General features: G+C 47.7%; 1 protein-coding gene across 2 annotated transcripts in view; it reads right to left on the reverse strand.

Annotated features, from left to right (window-relative positions):
* GLI2 (GLI family zinc finger 2) overlaps positions 1 to 17,894 on the reverse strand; it is a 208,085-nt gene that overhangs the window by 66,844 nt on the left and 123,347 nt on the right. For both annotated transcript variants that reach the window (XM_014940183.1, XM_014940173.1), the window contains exon 3: positions 2,702 to 2,807. In XM_014940183.1, the coding sequence (XP_014795669.1) occupies positions 2,702 to 2,807 (106 nt within the window). The remainder of the gene's footprint in view (positions 1 to 2,701; positions 2,808 to 17,894) is intronic.

The following is a 17,894-nucleotide window of genomic DNA, read 5'->3' on the forward strand; positions in this document are numbered from 1 at the left end:
TTTTTTTTTTTTGGAGTTGTTTACTTTAAACAGAAGGATGCATTTCTGCACCACCAGGATGGAGTTCAAAATTCAAGAGGCTTGACCGTACCCTCAGAGTCCACCCAGCCTATTGAACAAGAGATAGGCAACCTCTCTGCATGCTCTAGCCCAGCTCTACCACCACGTCCTGGATGATTTCACACTGGACATCCTCTAGCAAGGAGGGTGAACATTATGTTATAATCTCCAGAGTAGAGACTGGAGGAGAGAAGAGGAAGACAAAAGAGAAGTGAACAAAAACTAGAAGAGGAAACGGCAGGAAATGAGGTTAAGAAGTTTACAGATAAAACTGAAAGAGAGAAAATGCTCAAAAGACTAACTCCACAGCTGGTGAGAATTTTCCTAGTGTGGTCGTGCTGTAGTCCAGGGCACTTGGAAAAGAGCTGAACAGAAGTGGCATTCCTTTGACCCTAAAAAAAGCCCACAGACAAGAAGCAGTCAGCTGCTCAGCTTTGGTGCTTCACCAACTGCAGAGGCAACCTTCAGTGTAATGCCCAGGTAGTAAGACTGACCTTATCAAAACATTTCAAAGAAAATGATGTTTCCTCTTCTAAGACCAACAACCAAGTTTTCTCGCTAGTACCTCACAAGCTGTTTTTGTGAGAGGTGCTGCTGGGAAAGTGAAGGATCCCAGAGAAGAAAGGCAATAGGTATTTACCGACAAGACTACCCAAATACTAAGCAGAACACTATAGGTTCCTGACAGACAAATGGGATCCCTCCTAAAACAGTGGATTATTAATGTTGGTGCAGACGAACTGGAACCTGATCTGCCAGCACTGTACACTTGGCCAGGCTTGATCAGTTGGACAACCCCAATATGATAAAATACTGGCTCCCGTCAGTGGATGTTTTGATTCACAGGTACATGACACCAGCTGGTGAGCTCTCTGCCACATTCTGGATAAGACCTTGCTCCATGACCCTACTAAAGAGGCTATTGCAGAGACAGTGCGAAGTATCCTGCCCGACAGGAGTGAAGGGGAGCACCAAGTGGGGCACACAAATAACCTGGTGCCAAATATCTGAGTATCTGCCCCTTTCAGATTTCAATATTGCCCCTTTCAGAAGTCAGTATGAACTTTACCAGCTAGAGCTCTGGCTTATTAACTATTTCCCAGTATGTTTTTTTTATTAATCTGTCTTTTTTTCTACAATTTTTGCATGTACTTGCACGCAGGACCAGAACCATGTCATTCAGCTCCCTAGCCCCCCCACAATTCCCACGTTAGCAACCTCCTGTCTTTTCCCCTTTGCGCACAGCGTGGAAGGAGCTGCTCTGCCCCTTTAAACATCCAGTCAAACTGACTGCCAGCCAAAAAGACAACGACTTGTCTTCTGGTAGGATCCAGGGGAATGCCCTATCATTTTTTCCTGCAGCATTTTGGAAGAGGAATAAAGCCCTGGTAGCTGTGGGACTCCACAGATCTCCTGGCTGCCGCCGTCTGTGCTACTTGCCTCCCGGGGGCTGTTCCCCCCCTTACACCTTTCCAGAAAAAGCACAGCTCTACAAACAGCCGCTGCAAAGTCGGGTGAGTGCTGACCCCGGCCAGACAGCGAGGCCGCAGTGGGGCTCCGGAGTCAACAGAAAGATCAAATGAGAGTTTTTTAAGTGATGAGCCCTATTTGTTCTTTCCTCGCTCTTCCAGCCCTTACGGGTTCCCCTGCATTGAGGGCCCTGGGACCTGTCCCTCATCCGATGGCTGAGCCCTGTGTTACAGCCATGGGTTGAGGGATCTTGGGGAAGCTGTGGGACCACCAACCCCATCAGGGTGCTCTTCATCTCCTACGGGAATGGTGTGTTTCAGGGAAGATGAGAAACCTTCCCAGCCGCACAATCACTACAGTCTCTGCTTACAACTCTGCTGGCTCCTTTTTCCCTGTCCTGGTCAAAGCTTGCAGGAGGTGAACCCAGATCTCTATATAAACATGTTCTCCAAGACAATAAGGACTACTGAGCTGTCATGACCTAGATGAGGAAATTAACCACAATCCCCCCTCTCAGGGTACATCCCCTGACTTGCGCCTGTGCTCGCTGGCCACCAGCTTCCCTGGGGAAGGGTGACTCTCATGAGGAGGTCCCCACCAAAACCTAGATAATAATAATCCTGTCCCGCCAGACTGGACATGGACACCCGCACGAGGACCTGCCTCTTTCCCACATTTTAGAAAACACCATCCAATCTGTTCAGGCCATCGTCTGGTGAAATCAAAGTGAATTACAGAATTCCTGGCAGCCTTTCTCTGTCATCCCCCCAAACTGTCGGACAAGGAAGAACAGCACGCATGGTCTCCAAACGGAGGGAGCAGCGCTCGGTCTTCACCAAGACGACCCAGGCACAGTGTGACATGAGAAACACCGTGGGCACAAAAACACAAGCCAAACTGATCCCCAGAACCACAGCCGGGTAACGCCACCGAAGCCCCGCGCTCCCATCCCGCTGCTACACGGCACTTCTATAGGTTTGACGGAGCTGTAGAGCACCCCTGCCAGGCAGGTCACTATTGCCACCGGACGGGGACAGCGAGGCGGGGGGTGGCCAGCGGGGCCAGCCTACCAGGAGGGCAAGCCAGTCCCCGGGACCTCAGGGGTGGGATTCAGCATTCTGCGGGTGGCCAAAGTTTTAGTAAAGCATGGGAGCGGAGGTGCGAGACTTACCCGTGGATAGCGTGGATAGAGTGAGGTTCGTAATGGTATCGTCCTTCCTGGTGGCGCATGTCAATTGGCAAAGGAGCGTGGAAGGCCGGAAAAATGTGCTGCGGCACTGTTGAGGGGAATAGAAGAAGAAGAAAAAAAAAGGGACTTCAAAAACTTTTCCTTTCCTTTTAAAACAATTTCAAAGGCACTAAATCTCCATGAATTTCAGAGCAAGAGCAGTGCAAGACAAGGGGTCTTCATGATATCAGCGCTATCATACACCAGAGAAGTGGAATGAATAAATAATCAAAGTCATGCGGAGAAATCCTACATCTTCGACATAAAAGATCTCCAACAGGGTTTTTGACAAAGACAAGCAGCTAAGCGCTCTTTGAACTTGAGGAGATTATAGGAAGCACCAAGGAAAACTAGACTTGCAACGCAAATCAGACTCAACAGAGCCTGGCGGGATCCAGACCCGCGTCGTCCCTCATGCCTGGAGTGGCAGCAAACACCTTTCCCGAAGGTCTGTACACACAAGTTGGAAATATTTACCTAAAAATGTAACAGCGAGAGCAGCGCTAATGCAGACTGTCTAGGCAGTCAGAAAAGGCTCAAAAGTGCCTACTGCCAGGTTCTGAGAGAGGAGCCCAAATTGCTCTCACTTGTAATCACTTGAGGCCCTATTTTTTATTCATTTGAGAAGCTTGTTTCATCTTTGATGGAAAGATAAAGTGGTCTCAAAAGGCAGAGAACACCTACATTGACTTATTAAATCTACAGGTTTTAATATTTATTATTGACCCCAAAAGTTAACGGTGAGAATATCTGAGTGAGTCGAGCTGATGGAAAATTCATCAGGTTATTTCTCCACGCCACCCCCGACAACGCTGCCTGGCCGCCTGGGCCTTTCCTGCTAAAATTACAGAAGCTAAAGAAATACAATTAGCAAAGCCTCAATAACGATACCGTACAATCACCCTCGGACAGGGCTCATCGCATCCCTAACGATGCCGCTTCCTAGATTTTTACCAGCAATCGGCTTAAAGATGAAAGGCTGGTCCTGCTCTGCCTTTACAAACAGAAGTTCTACATTAAAGATTACTTAATATCGTCACGGGTCTTCCCGTTCCCTCTCTGGTTTCTTGGCCTTTCTGCCTAACTGGCGACTAAAAGCAAAAACAAAACCAACCTCCTAAGTGAGCATTTCAGAACCCAGTCTGCACTCGGTATTTCACTGCGACTTGCCTCTGCGACAGGTAGCATCTCTCTGGAGAGTGGGGAAGCACCATCCAAAACCAAAGTGTCAGAGCTTGGGCCAAGTCTCTCGCTGATGCTAAGCAAACTCCAGCAAACGCCAAACTCTTTTTTTTTTCTTTTTTTTTTTTTTTTTTTTTCCTTCCCTAGAAAAGACTCAAAATTCAGCCTTTGGCATCTGTGACTCCAGCTGCGACAGAGCTACGCCGACTCCCTCCGGCGAGGCTGTGCTCCTTTCGGGTCCGTCGTGCAGAGCCTTGCGTGAAATCCCCGTATACGTCTTTCCCGGCATATCAGCAAGAGGATCTGAGGCTCCTACTCCCATTGCAACCTACGATCCCCGAGCGCGGCGCGGCACGGCGCGGCACGGCACAGGCGCGTCAGCCGGGCTGCCGGGAGAGGCGAGAGACTACACAAAAACAACCCTCCTGCCAACTCTGCTGAAAGGCGTTAAGCTAAGGTAGTCGGGGTGGAAAGTATTTAAGGCTCCGCGGCAGGGCTCGCTCTCCGTGCTCCGGCGCAGGGCTGGCACCGCGCACAACCTGATACACTGGGAGCATTTTTGCAGCTCGCCTAATGTCAGGACACAGTAGGGTAACTGTTAAACGCCTGCCCCCCTCCTTCTGCTCCCCCCTCCCCTCCTCTCCCAAAAGCGGCTCAGGGAGAGAATAAACTTGCATCCTTTAGGATTTGCTTTGGCAGGAGGAAGATTCACCCTTTAACCGTCCCGGGTAGGGATGATCTCTTACATAAGGACACTTGTAAGGAGTCTTCTTCATTTTAAGAGGCAGCCAGTGTTTTTCCAGGTCAGAAATGCAGCAGAGTTCAGCCGTCACACCCCTATCCCCTGCTCACGCAGCACATTACAGCCTTTGGTCTCCCCAAATCGCTGCCAGGGCTGTCAGGCTGTGCTGTCCCCCTCCCTGGGGACACCGCTACAGCCACAACCCACAGCTGCTGTGGGGGCCAGAGGGAGCGGGCCAGGGAGGTTTTACATCATCACACACCAAACAGTGTCACAAAATCCACTATTCCTGCAGAGACGTCTGATGCCGGACAACACAAACATCTCCCCCAACCTCAGCCCCTAGGCTGGGCTTCCTGCAGTGCTCACCCCGAAAATGAACCCAGCTCTTCCGCGGTCCTGGGGCCAACCTGCACAGCCCAGCTGGCATCCCTATAGGTGATGTCTTGCGCCCTCCCAACACAGGGTGGCCGCTCAGCCTGTAACAGGCAGCCCATAACCCAGGGGTGGGTGAAGCCCCAAACTTCAGGAAAATGCAAGTTGACTTGGGCTGAAATTGTGCTCTGCATTGTGGTAATGATAGAGAGTCATATCCTGATCCTTGGGCCCGTTCCCTGGACCAGTTTAATTCACTAATAATAATAATGAAACCACTAAGAACAACAAGTCAATCTGAACCTCTTAAAACCCAGGCCAGTTATTTTTTGTTTTGTAACTGTGCTTTTCTAAATGATTGATTGCTGAGGTAATATTGGAAATTTTGTGCTAAAAGAGTCTTTCCCTGTCACTCAGGAGAGCCGGGGAAAAGCAAACACGGGGTGTTTGCTGCCTGGCCTCCTTTCCTAGCTATCTGCTGGTATAAAAATGACATCTGAAGAGAGTTTCTCCCTCCTCACACCTCTGATTATTAATGGGAGAAAAATTTCCATGAACTTCCTCCCTCCCACTGGCACCGCTGGTTTGTTTTTAGCTTTTCATCCTATTTGGATGACGAGAGAGCCAGCAGTGCCCCTGCCTTGGGCGCCTGTTTTACTCTGCCATTCTTATTTCCAAACCCACCACATGCTCTGGGCTTTGCTGCCGCCAAGGGCAAGGGGAAGGGTTGGTTTTGGTGACGTCCTTTTGCAACGTCCCACTCTAGGGCTTCCCCTCTGCTCCCCTGCCTGGGAGCACCAGCGCCAAGCCTACGGGTTCCAGTGGCTGGGGCTGTTCCTTTTTATTCTCTTCCAGGTGCTTGGTCAGAAATAATGAATGGTTTTATAGGCAATCAACTACCAATTCATAAACGTCAGCCTGGCTCTGCTTCTTGTTCCCACCCCTCCCAAAGAGGATGGCGAGCTGGCAGCAGGACAGCAACACATGCCGTTAACAAAGATGGATGTTTTACACATACGAGTTAAAAAGACAATTATATTCAATTACTTCAAGTAAGTCACGGTGATGTATTCCTGAATAGCCACGGGAAGGGCAATATGATGATTAGGGCAATGAATTTGCCAACTTTAATCTAATCAAGGCAATCTTTTGTTTAACATTATCTGCTTTGCGGTGGCAGAGGATTTACCAAACCCAAGCAATCTTTGCAGATTTAACCCCAAACCTGCCCAATTAGCACTAATGATGATTGTTTTACACAGAGGGAGGAAGATTTTAGTAGGAGGCCTGGGGAAAACTTTCCCTCGGGAAAAAGTTGGGCCACACCAGGCCGTGTGGTACAATATGCCAAGGCAGGAAGGTGAACCATTGCACCCCCAAAAGTCCCCCAGCACTGGGACAACAGGTAAACATTTTCTCTGGCTCCCTCGGAAGGAAGAGAAAACCAAAGTACTAATCAAAACAGCACCCAGGGGGCAGGGACAATGGGAAAACAGGGTGTTCCATGCAGAAATAACACGGCTCTAAGTTAAGCCCGTGGCACGCAGCTCCCGGGGTGAAGCACGGCAGCGGAGCAGAAAGATGCATTTGGGAGGCCCCACCTTCCACCCAGCCGCTGCTCGTGCAGGAATGTGTCTGCTCCGCCGCGCCGTTTGATAAGGGGAAAGACGCTGCTACCTGTCCCCACTTGTCGGAGCTGATTTTCTGGCCAAGGTTTATGAGCAAGACACGGACCTCCCACTGCTATATTCTCATCCTTGTCTATTCAACCAACCTCTGGCTTCAAAGAGAAAAGATATGAAGAAGAAACGCGGGTTTAAAGGGGATGTCCCTTTGCCGAAAATCCCAGGAATCAGGGAGGGAGGCATCAGAAACAGGCATTTTTTGAGGATGATGCAGGCTTTTGATTATCTCCACAGATAAACCTGTGCTTCAAGAGAAACACACACTGCATTTATGGGTCTGTATAGCGAGCAAAGGAGCCGTTTTGACATCACTCACAGCAGCACCTCTTTTGGAGCCCAAAAAGGAGAATTAGGAAGGGTCAAATAAGCTTTTTTGTATTCCAAGTGCTTCGGCTTACACATGTGATCGCTTTAAGTTAAAAAAAAAAAAAAAAAAAAAAGAGGCCAGCCAACCCTCTGGCTTCAAAGAGAAAAGATATGAAGAAGAAACGCGGGTTTAAAGGGGATGTCCCTTTGCCGAAAATCCCAGGAATCAGGGAGGGAGGCATCAGAAACAGGCATTTTTTGAGGATGATGCAGGCTTTTGATTATCTCCACAGATAAACCTGTGCTTCAAGAGAAACACACACTGCATTTATGGGTCTGTATAGCGAGCAAAGGAGCCGTTTTGACATCACTCACAGCAGCACCTCTTTTGGAGCCCAAAAAGGAGAATTAGGAAGGGTCAAATAAGCTTTTTTGTATTCCAAGTGCTTCGGCTTACACATGTGATCGCTTTAAGTTAAAAAAAAAAAAAAAAAACCTTGCGGAAGTTAACCTTTAAAGAAAAATTATAAAACTTGAGGGGTTTGGGGAAAAAATGTAGCTCATAAATTAAAAAAAAAAAAAAAAAAAAAAGGCAGCAGAAGAAAAGAAATCAGACCCCAAGCCGCCGAATTGGGTTTCGTTTGCAGTTCACTGACAAAAATAATTCAGAAGGACCTTCAGAGAGGACTAAAAGTACACATCTTCTGTTCCCACTTGCAACTGGGATGCCACAGCAAGATGGGCCAGGGAGACACCCTGAGAAGTGCCCCCCCCACACCCTCTGTACCATCTGATATGCACAGAGCTCCTGCTGCTTTATCTAAAGCACCCGTGAGCCTTGCAGGCCACCAGACACGGTTCTCCTACAGTTGTCCAACAGTACTCTGTAGGAACAAGAAGTCCAGGCTTTGAGTGGGCTGCTTTGCCATCAGAAACAGAGCACGACCGTTTTGTAATCAATGGGGAAAGTCATTTGTCGAGGAAAATAGTAAAAGATTGCTGTCTGGATAATGCACCTATAGTGCTTTATTCCAACGACTTTGCAAAAAAAGTCCATTAAAAAAATAACATTTTATAAAACCAGAAAAACAAACGCTGACTTCTTGAGATCCCTTTTGGGCTTGGTTTCCTATGGCTTTAATGATGCATGGGACACAGCTTTCATAAAGGGATCACAAACTACCTTGCAAAGACTAAAAAAGCTTCACCTCTCCTTAGCAAGAGAAACAAACACTTTCATTTGAAACATGGCCCCTTTTTTTCACTTGAGGGGAGCTGAAGCAGGGTAAAGTAAAATAACTGACCCAAGTATATACAGTCAAACAAGAGCAAGTTACCCAGCGAACCTCAAGCACAGCAGGCAGAAACTGCAACTTTATCTCTAAAAGGCTTTGGAGCCCCAGGGTATTGGATTGATTTAGATTTGTGGGAGAAAAACTTCTCCAGACAACAGCTCACGCACTCCTGTCACCACAGTGGCATTAGCATCTGCGCAAAAGCAGCTGACACGGAAAAAAATATGGAAAAGGGATATCCCAGAAGGTGCTGGTGAGTGTCCACAAGGGCTTCCGCAGCAGCAGCGCTGTGCCATCACGGGCCACGTCCCTCTTACTGGGGGTGGTGGGATGTTGCTTGGTGCGACACGGCAGCTTGCAACAACTTCTACTATTTTTTCTCCAGGTCCAGCTTCTTTGAGAAGGATAATAGGAAAATAAGTACTGTCTGCACTAGGCATTATGTGCAAACCTCTAAGACATGACAGGAGGAATTTGCTAGTTTTCCCCATCTCCAGAGCAAAGGCTCTTCTTGCTGCCCACATTTTCTCCTGCGTGTCCAAATCTCACTCTCTTCTCAAGGACAAAAATAAAGATACAACAAACATGAAGTGTTCTTCATTCAGTCATCACCCAGAGAAGCCCAAAGCATCAAGTAAATAAATAAATTGTAAGAAGCATTCATTTTCTTGTTTTGCTTTTTAAAGTCCCAATTTCACTCGTCCACTTTAAGGGGACGCATTTTGGCATCCAATGACTGCGGTGGCAAACATCAGATTTGTTTTGAAACAGCAAAGAGGGGCTTGTGCTTCACTCCCCAGCCTTCCCTGTGCAGTGATTTTCCTCATATCAGAGCTCCCCTAGGCTCAGTGGACTTGGTGGGCTCCAGAGCATCCGCGGACAGCCAGGCGTGTGAGCAGGGGTGGCAAACTGGCCCCAGGGGACTGAGTGTGTGTGTGGCTACTTGACTCCCTTTGATAGTCCCTCCTGGGTGTCGCAGTGTTGCATTTGGATGGCCGCCCCTCCGGCAAAGTGCTGTGGGGCTGTAGGTGTCGGCAAGGGAGATGTTTTTGTGTTTGTGTGACGTCCCCAGAATAATGATCTCGCTGTTTAAGTGAGTTGAGCGAATGAATGAGCACAAGAAAAACATCTTCGCTGAAAGCACAGCCGAAGTTAATGCACCATTAATAATGGCCCGGGTGAATTATTGGAAGAGATAATAGGCCTGGGGTCAGGGAAGGTCTGAGACAAAGAACGGGGAAAATTGGGTCACAGAAACATGACAGAGCAGATCACGCTGGTGTGCCTGTGGGATTCTCCTCGGATGAAGTCATGTACCACCACGCAGAATATTAAGGGCTTTGCAAGGAAAGCCATTCCCAGAACCACCGCTCGGATCGATACGGGGAGGAGGGGGAGCAGACACACAAGCCTGGAGTCACCCTCGCCTACCCCCTCCAAAGCCCCCGCTTGAGAACGCGACTTTAATGTTGTTTAGATACTTTGCAAAATACACCAACTGCGCGCCTCCCTCAAAAAGGAATAATTATGTGGTTACTAATTACACTGATCTGCATATTTTCTAAGCAGAGAGAGGTGTCTGAGGGAGTATCTGCCCTCCCCGAACGGCAGCGCCGTGCGATTCACAAAAAAAGCCATCTCAGGTGCTTTTCTGTCTCCAAAAATCACAGTGGACCAGGCGCGAGGCTGCAATCTCCACCTCCCGCCCCACCAGCTGCTTGACTTCACGACACTAAATTACCAACTAACCTCGCTTTGTCAGAATTTCCCCTCTTTAAAATGGAGATAATAATACCTCCCTACCTCAGAGGTTTGGTTAATGTTTATACAGCACTTTAAAAATGATGTGGTAATTAAGTGCTCAGTATTATTATATCAACGTGTATAATGATTCCAGCAGACAGCACTATAAACAGGGCAGCACCGTGCGGGCTTTTCTTTTGTTTGGCTTGTTAGCATTGGGTTTGGTTTTCATTCAGTGTACTTCAATTATTATTGGTTAATTATTACATTGTTTTATTACCTGCTCAGTGGCTTTGACAAAAATAGAAGAGGAACTACACAGGTAAAATAATAGTAAATATTCATTCTGGCCCACTATGAGCACTCTAGCAAGGATAAATGGGAGGCAGAATCCCACCAGCTCACCTACAGGAGCCCCTTCTCCCAACCCCAGTATTACAGGCCATTTTGAAACACAACCAAGCAGCCGTTTCCATCCAGAGGGGTGCAGAACCAGTTCTCTCTTCCTCTAACACATCTAATGAAGAAAGACGGTGGTAGCCTGATTTACAAAACTATTTTTTTCAGACAATGCGTGTCAGGGCGCTAGGGAAGTCAATGTCCTTAGTTTAACCATGGGTTGGGTGCAGCAAGCCAAGCTTCCCATTCAGGTAGGCCACAAAGAGAATACAAGTAACTTCTGTTGGACAAATGGCTCAGGTGATGGTAAATACCTTGGAGGAGCACTGGAAGGAGAAGAGGCCCAGCTGGGAAGCAGATATGTGAAAAGCAAACAAGAAATATGACAAAATACATTGACCTTCCTCAGCTATAAAATTACAAAAAAAAGCCTTGAAACAAGCATTATAATACTGACACTTCACAGCATCTCCAGGACAGAATCAGCATGGCTTTACACTCAGAGAAACTGAGGCACAATGAGGAGCAGGGGACAACATGGACAACGCTTGCCTCTTCTCTAGCAGCATGCCTGGATCCCCCCCCCACAACTCACCACCACAGAAGGACTCAGGAGTCACTTGTTTCCCTGCCAGCCAGAAGTGAGACACACAAGTATCAGCTCATCTCCCTGTGGGGACACAGACTTTGGATGCCCACATGGATGCGGCGCTTGCTTGGTGCAGAATAAAGCCCATTCCTGGGTTTCATAATAAAAGCTGTTATAAAAGCCATGGGTCACAGCAAACTGATCCATCAGACACCAAAATGCAAAGCTGCCCCTCTCCAGCATCCTGGAGGAAACCTCCTCGGGAGCCACCACAACACCCATCCATCATCCTGGGGATGGGCCAGAGGAATCTAACCTTCTATAAAGTTTATTCTGCTGCTTCAGCTCAGGTGGAAGAACAAAGAGAAAGTCTGAAGATGCTGATGGTTGCCATTACACAGCCCTCGCCTAGGAAATGGGCACTGCTGCCACACAGCAGGCAAAAGCGTGGTCCTGGTGGCCCCGCAGCCAGGGAACATGTTTCAGCTCGGTCACTGGGCCGCAGGCTATGTCCAAAAGCAGGGCAAGCAGGTAGGCATCTGCAGAGCGAGCTGCCTCTTGCAGCTGGGATGGGATGGGATGAGATTAGATTAGATCAGCGAGCTCCCCCCACGGCCTCGTGGCCAACTCGAGGCAACACTGAAGGAATTTGCCCATAAATTTCCTCCCCACCCCAAGAAGAAGGTGGGATGCTTAAATGAACTCAGGCCCTAGTGGAAATAGGATATTCTTGTTCATCTTGATGTCTAACCCATCCTGAAGCTCCTGGCAGCTCTCCTCAGCTTGTTCCCGTGCACCACCTGACCTTCATTAAGGACATTAAACCTGCCAGTCTTTTCCTGGGCAAAGGAGCTGGAACAATTACAGCGAGTCTAAAAATGGCCTTTCCCTCTACATGGAAAATTTAGATTAAAAATGTAAGAGTTCATTGACATTTTCTACAAGAATGTAGAACTGTCATTAAGAAATCAAACCCTGAAATACCTCAGCTGCTACCTACCATCTCTGAAATACTGCGTGAGGGGCTTTCTGCCTCTGACACCGAAGGGTTGGGGATGGCCAACCTGGTGGAGACAGCGGGGACATGAGAACACCAGAAAACCCTGCAATAACACACTCCCATGCAGGAGCTGGATTTGCAGCACACGTCAGGTGTGAACAAAAATTGGATGCTTTGCTTCTTGGTGAGAAAACTTTCTGAAGCTTGCAGACAACCTGCATGGAAAGTTCTGGCTTTTGTAAAACAGGTTGTACCCAAAACTTCAAAACAGTGTCGGGAGGATGTACATATTCACATCTATAGAAGTATTGCAGACATTCAGGTGGGCATCTGTGAATACAGGCAATGCGTTATTACTCTACAAGAATTCCTGGGCTCTTTGGGTTTCTGCTGTGTGGTAGCCTTAAGGGGACAAATTGTTATTTTTTTATACCTCTGGGAAGGGTAAATAACATGAAAGCAGAGCTCTCCTGCAGCCAGGGGGAACCCCACAAGCATGAGAAATTTCTGCAGTGGGGTGCCCAAACACTGAAGCTCGGATGGCTTTCCAAAGAGCAATAATTAGAAAAATCTCCTAAACAGTCTTGCTGCCACCAGCAGCCATCTCCAGTCCTAAATAGCGAAAGTTGGTGGAAGGTTTAAGGCAGAACATTTTTCTGCCAGAAAACGTTTTCCAGGAACCCTCAACCGCTGTCAAAAGCAGTGCAGAAAAGATCAAGATGGTTTATGATCTATTATATTTTACGCTATAAGAAGAATGTGGAAGTGATGAACTTGAAATGCTTTGACTTGATTACAACAGTATCTGCCAACAAGGGAAGTTTCTGAAAGAGATTGCTGAGAATTTTTGCTTCCTGAGAAATTAAAAAAAAATAATGGCCTTTTTCTCCTTGAATTCTTGTTCTTAAGTGTTGAGTTTTTCTTTGGGACACAGGGAAATTTGAAACATCAGCAGTATGATAGCACATGACAACCCGCTCCACTCACATGCTGCTGCTGGAGAAGTGCCCAAAGTTTGGTCTATGGGCTGCACCACACAGGGCTGCTGTCGAGACCCCTGTGCTTCAATGGCCAGAAGCACCCCAGAGGAACACGCTCATCACTAGACCCTACATGAGCACAGGGAGCCTGCCGAAATGTAAGCCATTGAGGCTGGGATAGAGAATCATAGAATAGTTTAGGTTTGAAAAGACCTTTAAGATAATCAGGTCCAGCCATTAACCTGGCACTGCCAAATCCACCACTAACCCATGTCCCTAAGCACCACATAAACACATCTTTTAAATACCTCCAGGGATGGTGACTCAACCACTTCCCTAGGCAGCCTGTTCCAATGCTTGACAACCCTTTCGGTGAAGAAATTTTTCCTAATTTCCAATCTAAACCTGCTGAGATGGAGAACAGAAAGCAAATCCTATCTGGGACGTGCCAGTCCGCCCCACCACACCTGATCAGGAGTTTCTACTTCCACGCTGAGGATTTCCAGAGCGAGACTTTCCCACTGGTGCCAGCTTTTTATTAGATGGACGAGGAGTTGTGACTACCGAAGAGCAGAAAACAAACCCAAAAGGCCTAATGCAGCTTATTAATTCCACAGGTCTTGAGCTGCAAATGTTGAGAGTCTTGAAAATCGCTTAATTGCCAGGCTGTCAAGCCAAGATGTATTTTGAGGACGCTGCCAATCTGACAGTTATTAACAAACAAAGAGGCCACAAGCCCCGACTGCACCGAGATCCTTGTTACTTCTACTCATGTGCCGCCTCCCAACAGGAAGTACTTAATAAGAATAATAATATCCCGAAAGGCCAACCTACGGCAGTGCAATTAAAAAGCTTTTCTGTCTCACTTTGAGGGGGGAAAAAAAATGAGGGGGAAATTAAAATCAGACAGGAAATTCCACTAGAACAAGCTGGCTTATGTCCTAATAACACAGGATTGTGCCAACTCCTCCAGAAAGCAGAGGAGGGAAAGAAAAAAAAAAGAAAGGGGGAGAAAAAAAAAAAAAGCAAAAAGAAAAAGAGAAAAGCAGCCCTCTAGACTGACTCAGATCTGAGGCTACATTGTGGTACGGCCGTGGCTGCAATTCTAAAGGGAGAAAGGCAGCACAAGCGAATAAAAGGCAGTTTGCTTTTCGAGCAAGTTGCTGTTATAAAATGTAACTCTTGTATGAAAGTGCGGCCACTGCTGCTTTGTGAAGAAAAGACACAGCCCGATAAGCTGGAAGGGCCAGATGGATCTTGGGGCTTGTTCTCCCAACAGCTGCTACCAGAGAATAGAAAGAAGAAAAAGAAAAAAAAAAAAAAGAAAAAAAAGAAAAAAAATCCAAACCAGTGAGGAAGAAATCCTGGCACGCAAGGGGCAGGCAGGGAGGTGGGGGCAGACCAGATGGTAGTTCAGCTTCTGCCTGCCTGGACGGGCAGTAAGAGAAGAATAATATGTCAAAAAACATCTATGCAAACTTAGGGATCCCTCAAGAAAGACACGTTCACGGAAGAAAAAATGCCTACAGGTTTAAGGGGAGAAGCTTTCTCCAAGTTGTTATCGTCCTGCTTTGTGGGAAGCCAGTAGCATCCCGGATTCACCAACCGCCAGCAGCTCCAGCTGATGCAGCAATTTCCAAAAAAAGCCTGGGCTGAGAGGTTTTGCCATTGACTGCTCTGGGACTGCTCCAGTGAATGGCAAACTCTTTCTTTCCCCTGTGTATTTCATATTAAAGCTCATTTCACAGTGGGAGCCGCATCGCTTGAAACGGCTGGTGAAAAGGATTTGAGTGAACCTCAGCCGCCTGCTGAGTCCCTGGAGTATTCCTCAATATCCCCTGCCTTTCTCCTGCGGTCCCCAATACCTGGCTGTGAGAGACCCCAACCCAACGCCTCAAGATGTTTCTTTTTCTGGGTACCCCAAGGAGAGAGAAATGCATTTAATGCACGTGCAAATGAGGTCCTGACAGAGATCCTGCCTCCAGTAGCAGGGACCCTGAGAGCAGAGAACCGGAGTGTGGGCCCATAGACAGCTGAACGTGCTGCTCTACACAACTTAGCTTCTCCCAGAGCTTGACTTTACACCTGAGCAACCTTCTCATTTGCTCTCAAAAGTGCAACTACTCCGGATCACCAATAATACAAGGCTAAATTGTAATTTGCCATTAGATGGAGACATTATGGGAGAAAGCACTAACAGATATTTATAACCAGGAGGCAGCAGGAGCACCCGAGAACACTGATGCCCTCAGCTGTGTCCAACGCAACCAAGCTCAGGATCTCCGCTGCTGAGATGGGGAAGTTCAGCAGCCTCAGGCTAGAGACAAGGAGACTGCTTAAGCACCAAAGGGCAAAATTAGTGAATGAAAAAGGAGGAGAGCGCATCATCTATCACTCAGTACTCTCTGCATGACACTGCTCATCTTACAGCAAATCTAGCAGAGCCCTGACCATGTGCCCTCCACTCATGCAAATAAAAGCTCATTGAGGAGCATCATCCCAAGCTGCATCCCCAGGAGCAGGTCTACAGATGGGGATGTCTTTTAGCATTCAAATCAACCCTGCCTCACGCCCCCAGCCACACATTCACACCCCTCCCTGGAGGTGGCACTGGCACTCACGCAATCACACACCCAGCCAGCTCAGGGAGTTCATCCAGTCGAAAACTAATCAACTTAAAATTTATTGCACGGGGCTCTGGCTGGATCAACTCCCTGAACCAGTTTACCATGAGATCGCCGGTGCACAAATGAGCAAAGAAAGCCCTTAGGCTGCGGTTCAGCACCACTTCCAGCCCAGAGTGCCACGGAAAGCAGAAGATCTGACCTCCCTTGACCACTCATCCCCATGTCGTGCCACTCTCCCTTATGGTGGTCAGGCTGGTTTTGTGTGGCTGCAGGGCTGACTTCAGCATCCTGCTGAAAGATAACTTACCCCTTCCCAGTGGCTGGTGCTCAGCTGGGTGGGCTTCATGCTCACAGCCCAGCTTCCCAGGTGCTGTCCTGGGGGGGTACAGCTCCTTCTAGTATTGGCCAAACTACGTGTACAGAGAAGCTGGGCTGACCAGCCATAGCAAACCAAATACATTTCCCCAAATCCTTCAGGTACCGCACCAGGAGCAGTCGGCTCAAGGAGCCGGCACAACTTGCAGGAGCTGGAATGCCGCCTTGCAGAAGGAAAACTCCCAAGCAGATGCTTAAATCCCATGAAAGCGCAGGTGCCAGTGCCAACAAGAAAGGGCACGCCAGCCCGCCCTGGGCACAGACCTACCTGAACGGCCTGCCCCGCCGCAGGGCTGCCTGCTGCCATCGCGGGGACACCCGTACCCCCTCACGCTACAAAGACTTTCTCAATCCTTCAGGACAAGGCCGCGCTTCAAATGCAGCGCTGGCATTTCTAGCCTCTCCAATCCAAACCACAGGGGTGAGGAGTTTGCTTTCTTTATGCATATGCTCCTCCAGGCACTAAAACAAACTGAAATCAAACTGCTCCTATAGGCAATGGCTTGAAAAATTTCCCCTCTGTATGAAAGGTCTGTTTATATTATTTGTAAAATTGAACAAATCGAGTCTGGAAAAACCCCGCGCAGAGTCTGCTGTGCGTTTTGAGCAAACGCCTTTCTGGAAAGGGAAGCAAAGATGTCTGCTTTCTGCTAGAGTCGTGATAAAATTGCTGGGCTGGGTATTTCTTTCTTGCACTTATACCCAGGTGATAAGCATCTCGGTAGCCTTCAAAGAAGAGTTTTGGGAGCTTTCATGCTTCAGGACATCAGTCCCCAAAGCACTCCTGGTCCATAAAGACTAAAAGGATCCTGCACGAGTTGGCTTTTAACCAAGCATAAGGCAGCCTGATGCTCTTAACTAAGCAGAAGGTCTGACGAGGAGAGGGGTGAGGAAGTTATCTGTTTTACCCAGCTGTGGTTTTGGTGCAGGCTAATAACTCCCATGTATCATCCTGCCGTGGTATGAAAATTTTCCACCTGGTGTTAAAAATGGTCCCAGTGCAGTTTGCAGTGGATTCTCCGGGCAGCTCATGCAAAGTGCTGGTTGTTAGCATGCTGCTTGTGTAATGAGGGTGCTTAAGACGGTAAGGGGTCTCTGGAAGGTCCTGAAGAGTGATTGCAGTTCAGGAGACTCACCCACCTGGCAACACGCTGATTTATGGCCTGCTCAGTTAATAGCCCTGCTTAACACAGGAGTTTGTCGAGATTAAGTAATTGCCTGAAACAAAAAGTTTATTATCTTTAAGTCTCTGCTGATGAATGACTGGGTGTTGGAAGAATCATGTGAAAGATCATCTGAGATTCCCTCCCACTTTAAGGAAGGGGGGGGGGAAGAAAAATAGTAAGGTTTTAAAAGACAAGCTTTTCCAAAAGGAGTTTGAAAGCTCATAACGTACACTGAAACACGGTCGCAGTCACAAGCAGGAGGTTTCACATATCGGGTGCCATCTAATAAATAGCTCAAGTAGTAACACAGTTCTGTGATGCATTTTTCCCCAAGAGCTGCAAAATAGTTTGTAAACATTAATTAATACCACCTCTTAAGAGATAACTGATCCTGTCACAGAGTAATAAGATTAGGAATAAATCAAGACGCAAACCCTCTTTCGTTTCCATACATCACATAGTGGCCTTTCCCGTCCTAGAAGAATCTGGAAATTTTCCAGTCTAGAAAACACTGCAGATAACAGTAAATTTAAAAGGCGCTGCATGCTAAATTCTGCTACACTTATTACTCATCTCTATTTCCAGATGCTTCAGCAAGGTTAATCAGCTTGATTAAGGTCACACACTTACGCTGACTCGTGAAACCGAGATCCAAAGTGCACCAGAGCACAA

Source organism: Calidris pugnax, unplaced genomic scaffold (assembly GCF_001431845.1).
Source record: "Calidris pugnax isolate Ruff unplaced genomic scaffold, ASM143184v1 scaffold21, whole genome shotgun sequence".
Taxonomy (NCBI): Eukaryota; Metazoa; Chordata; class Aves; order Charadriiformes; family Scolopacidae; genus Calidris; species Calidris pugnax.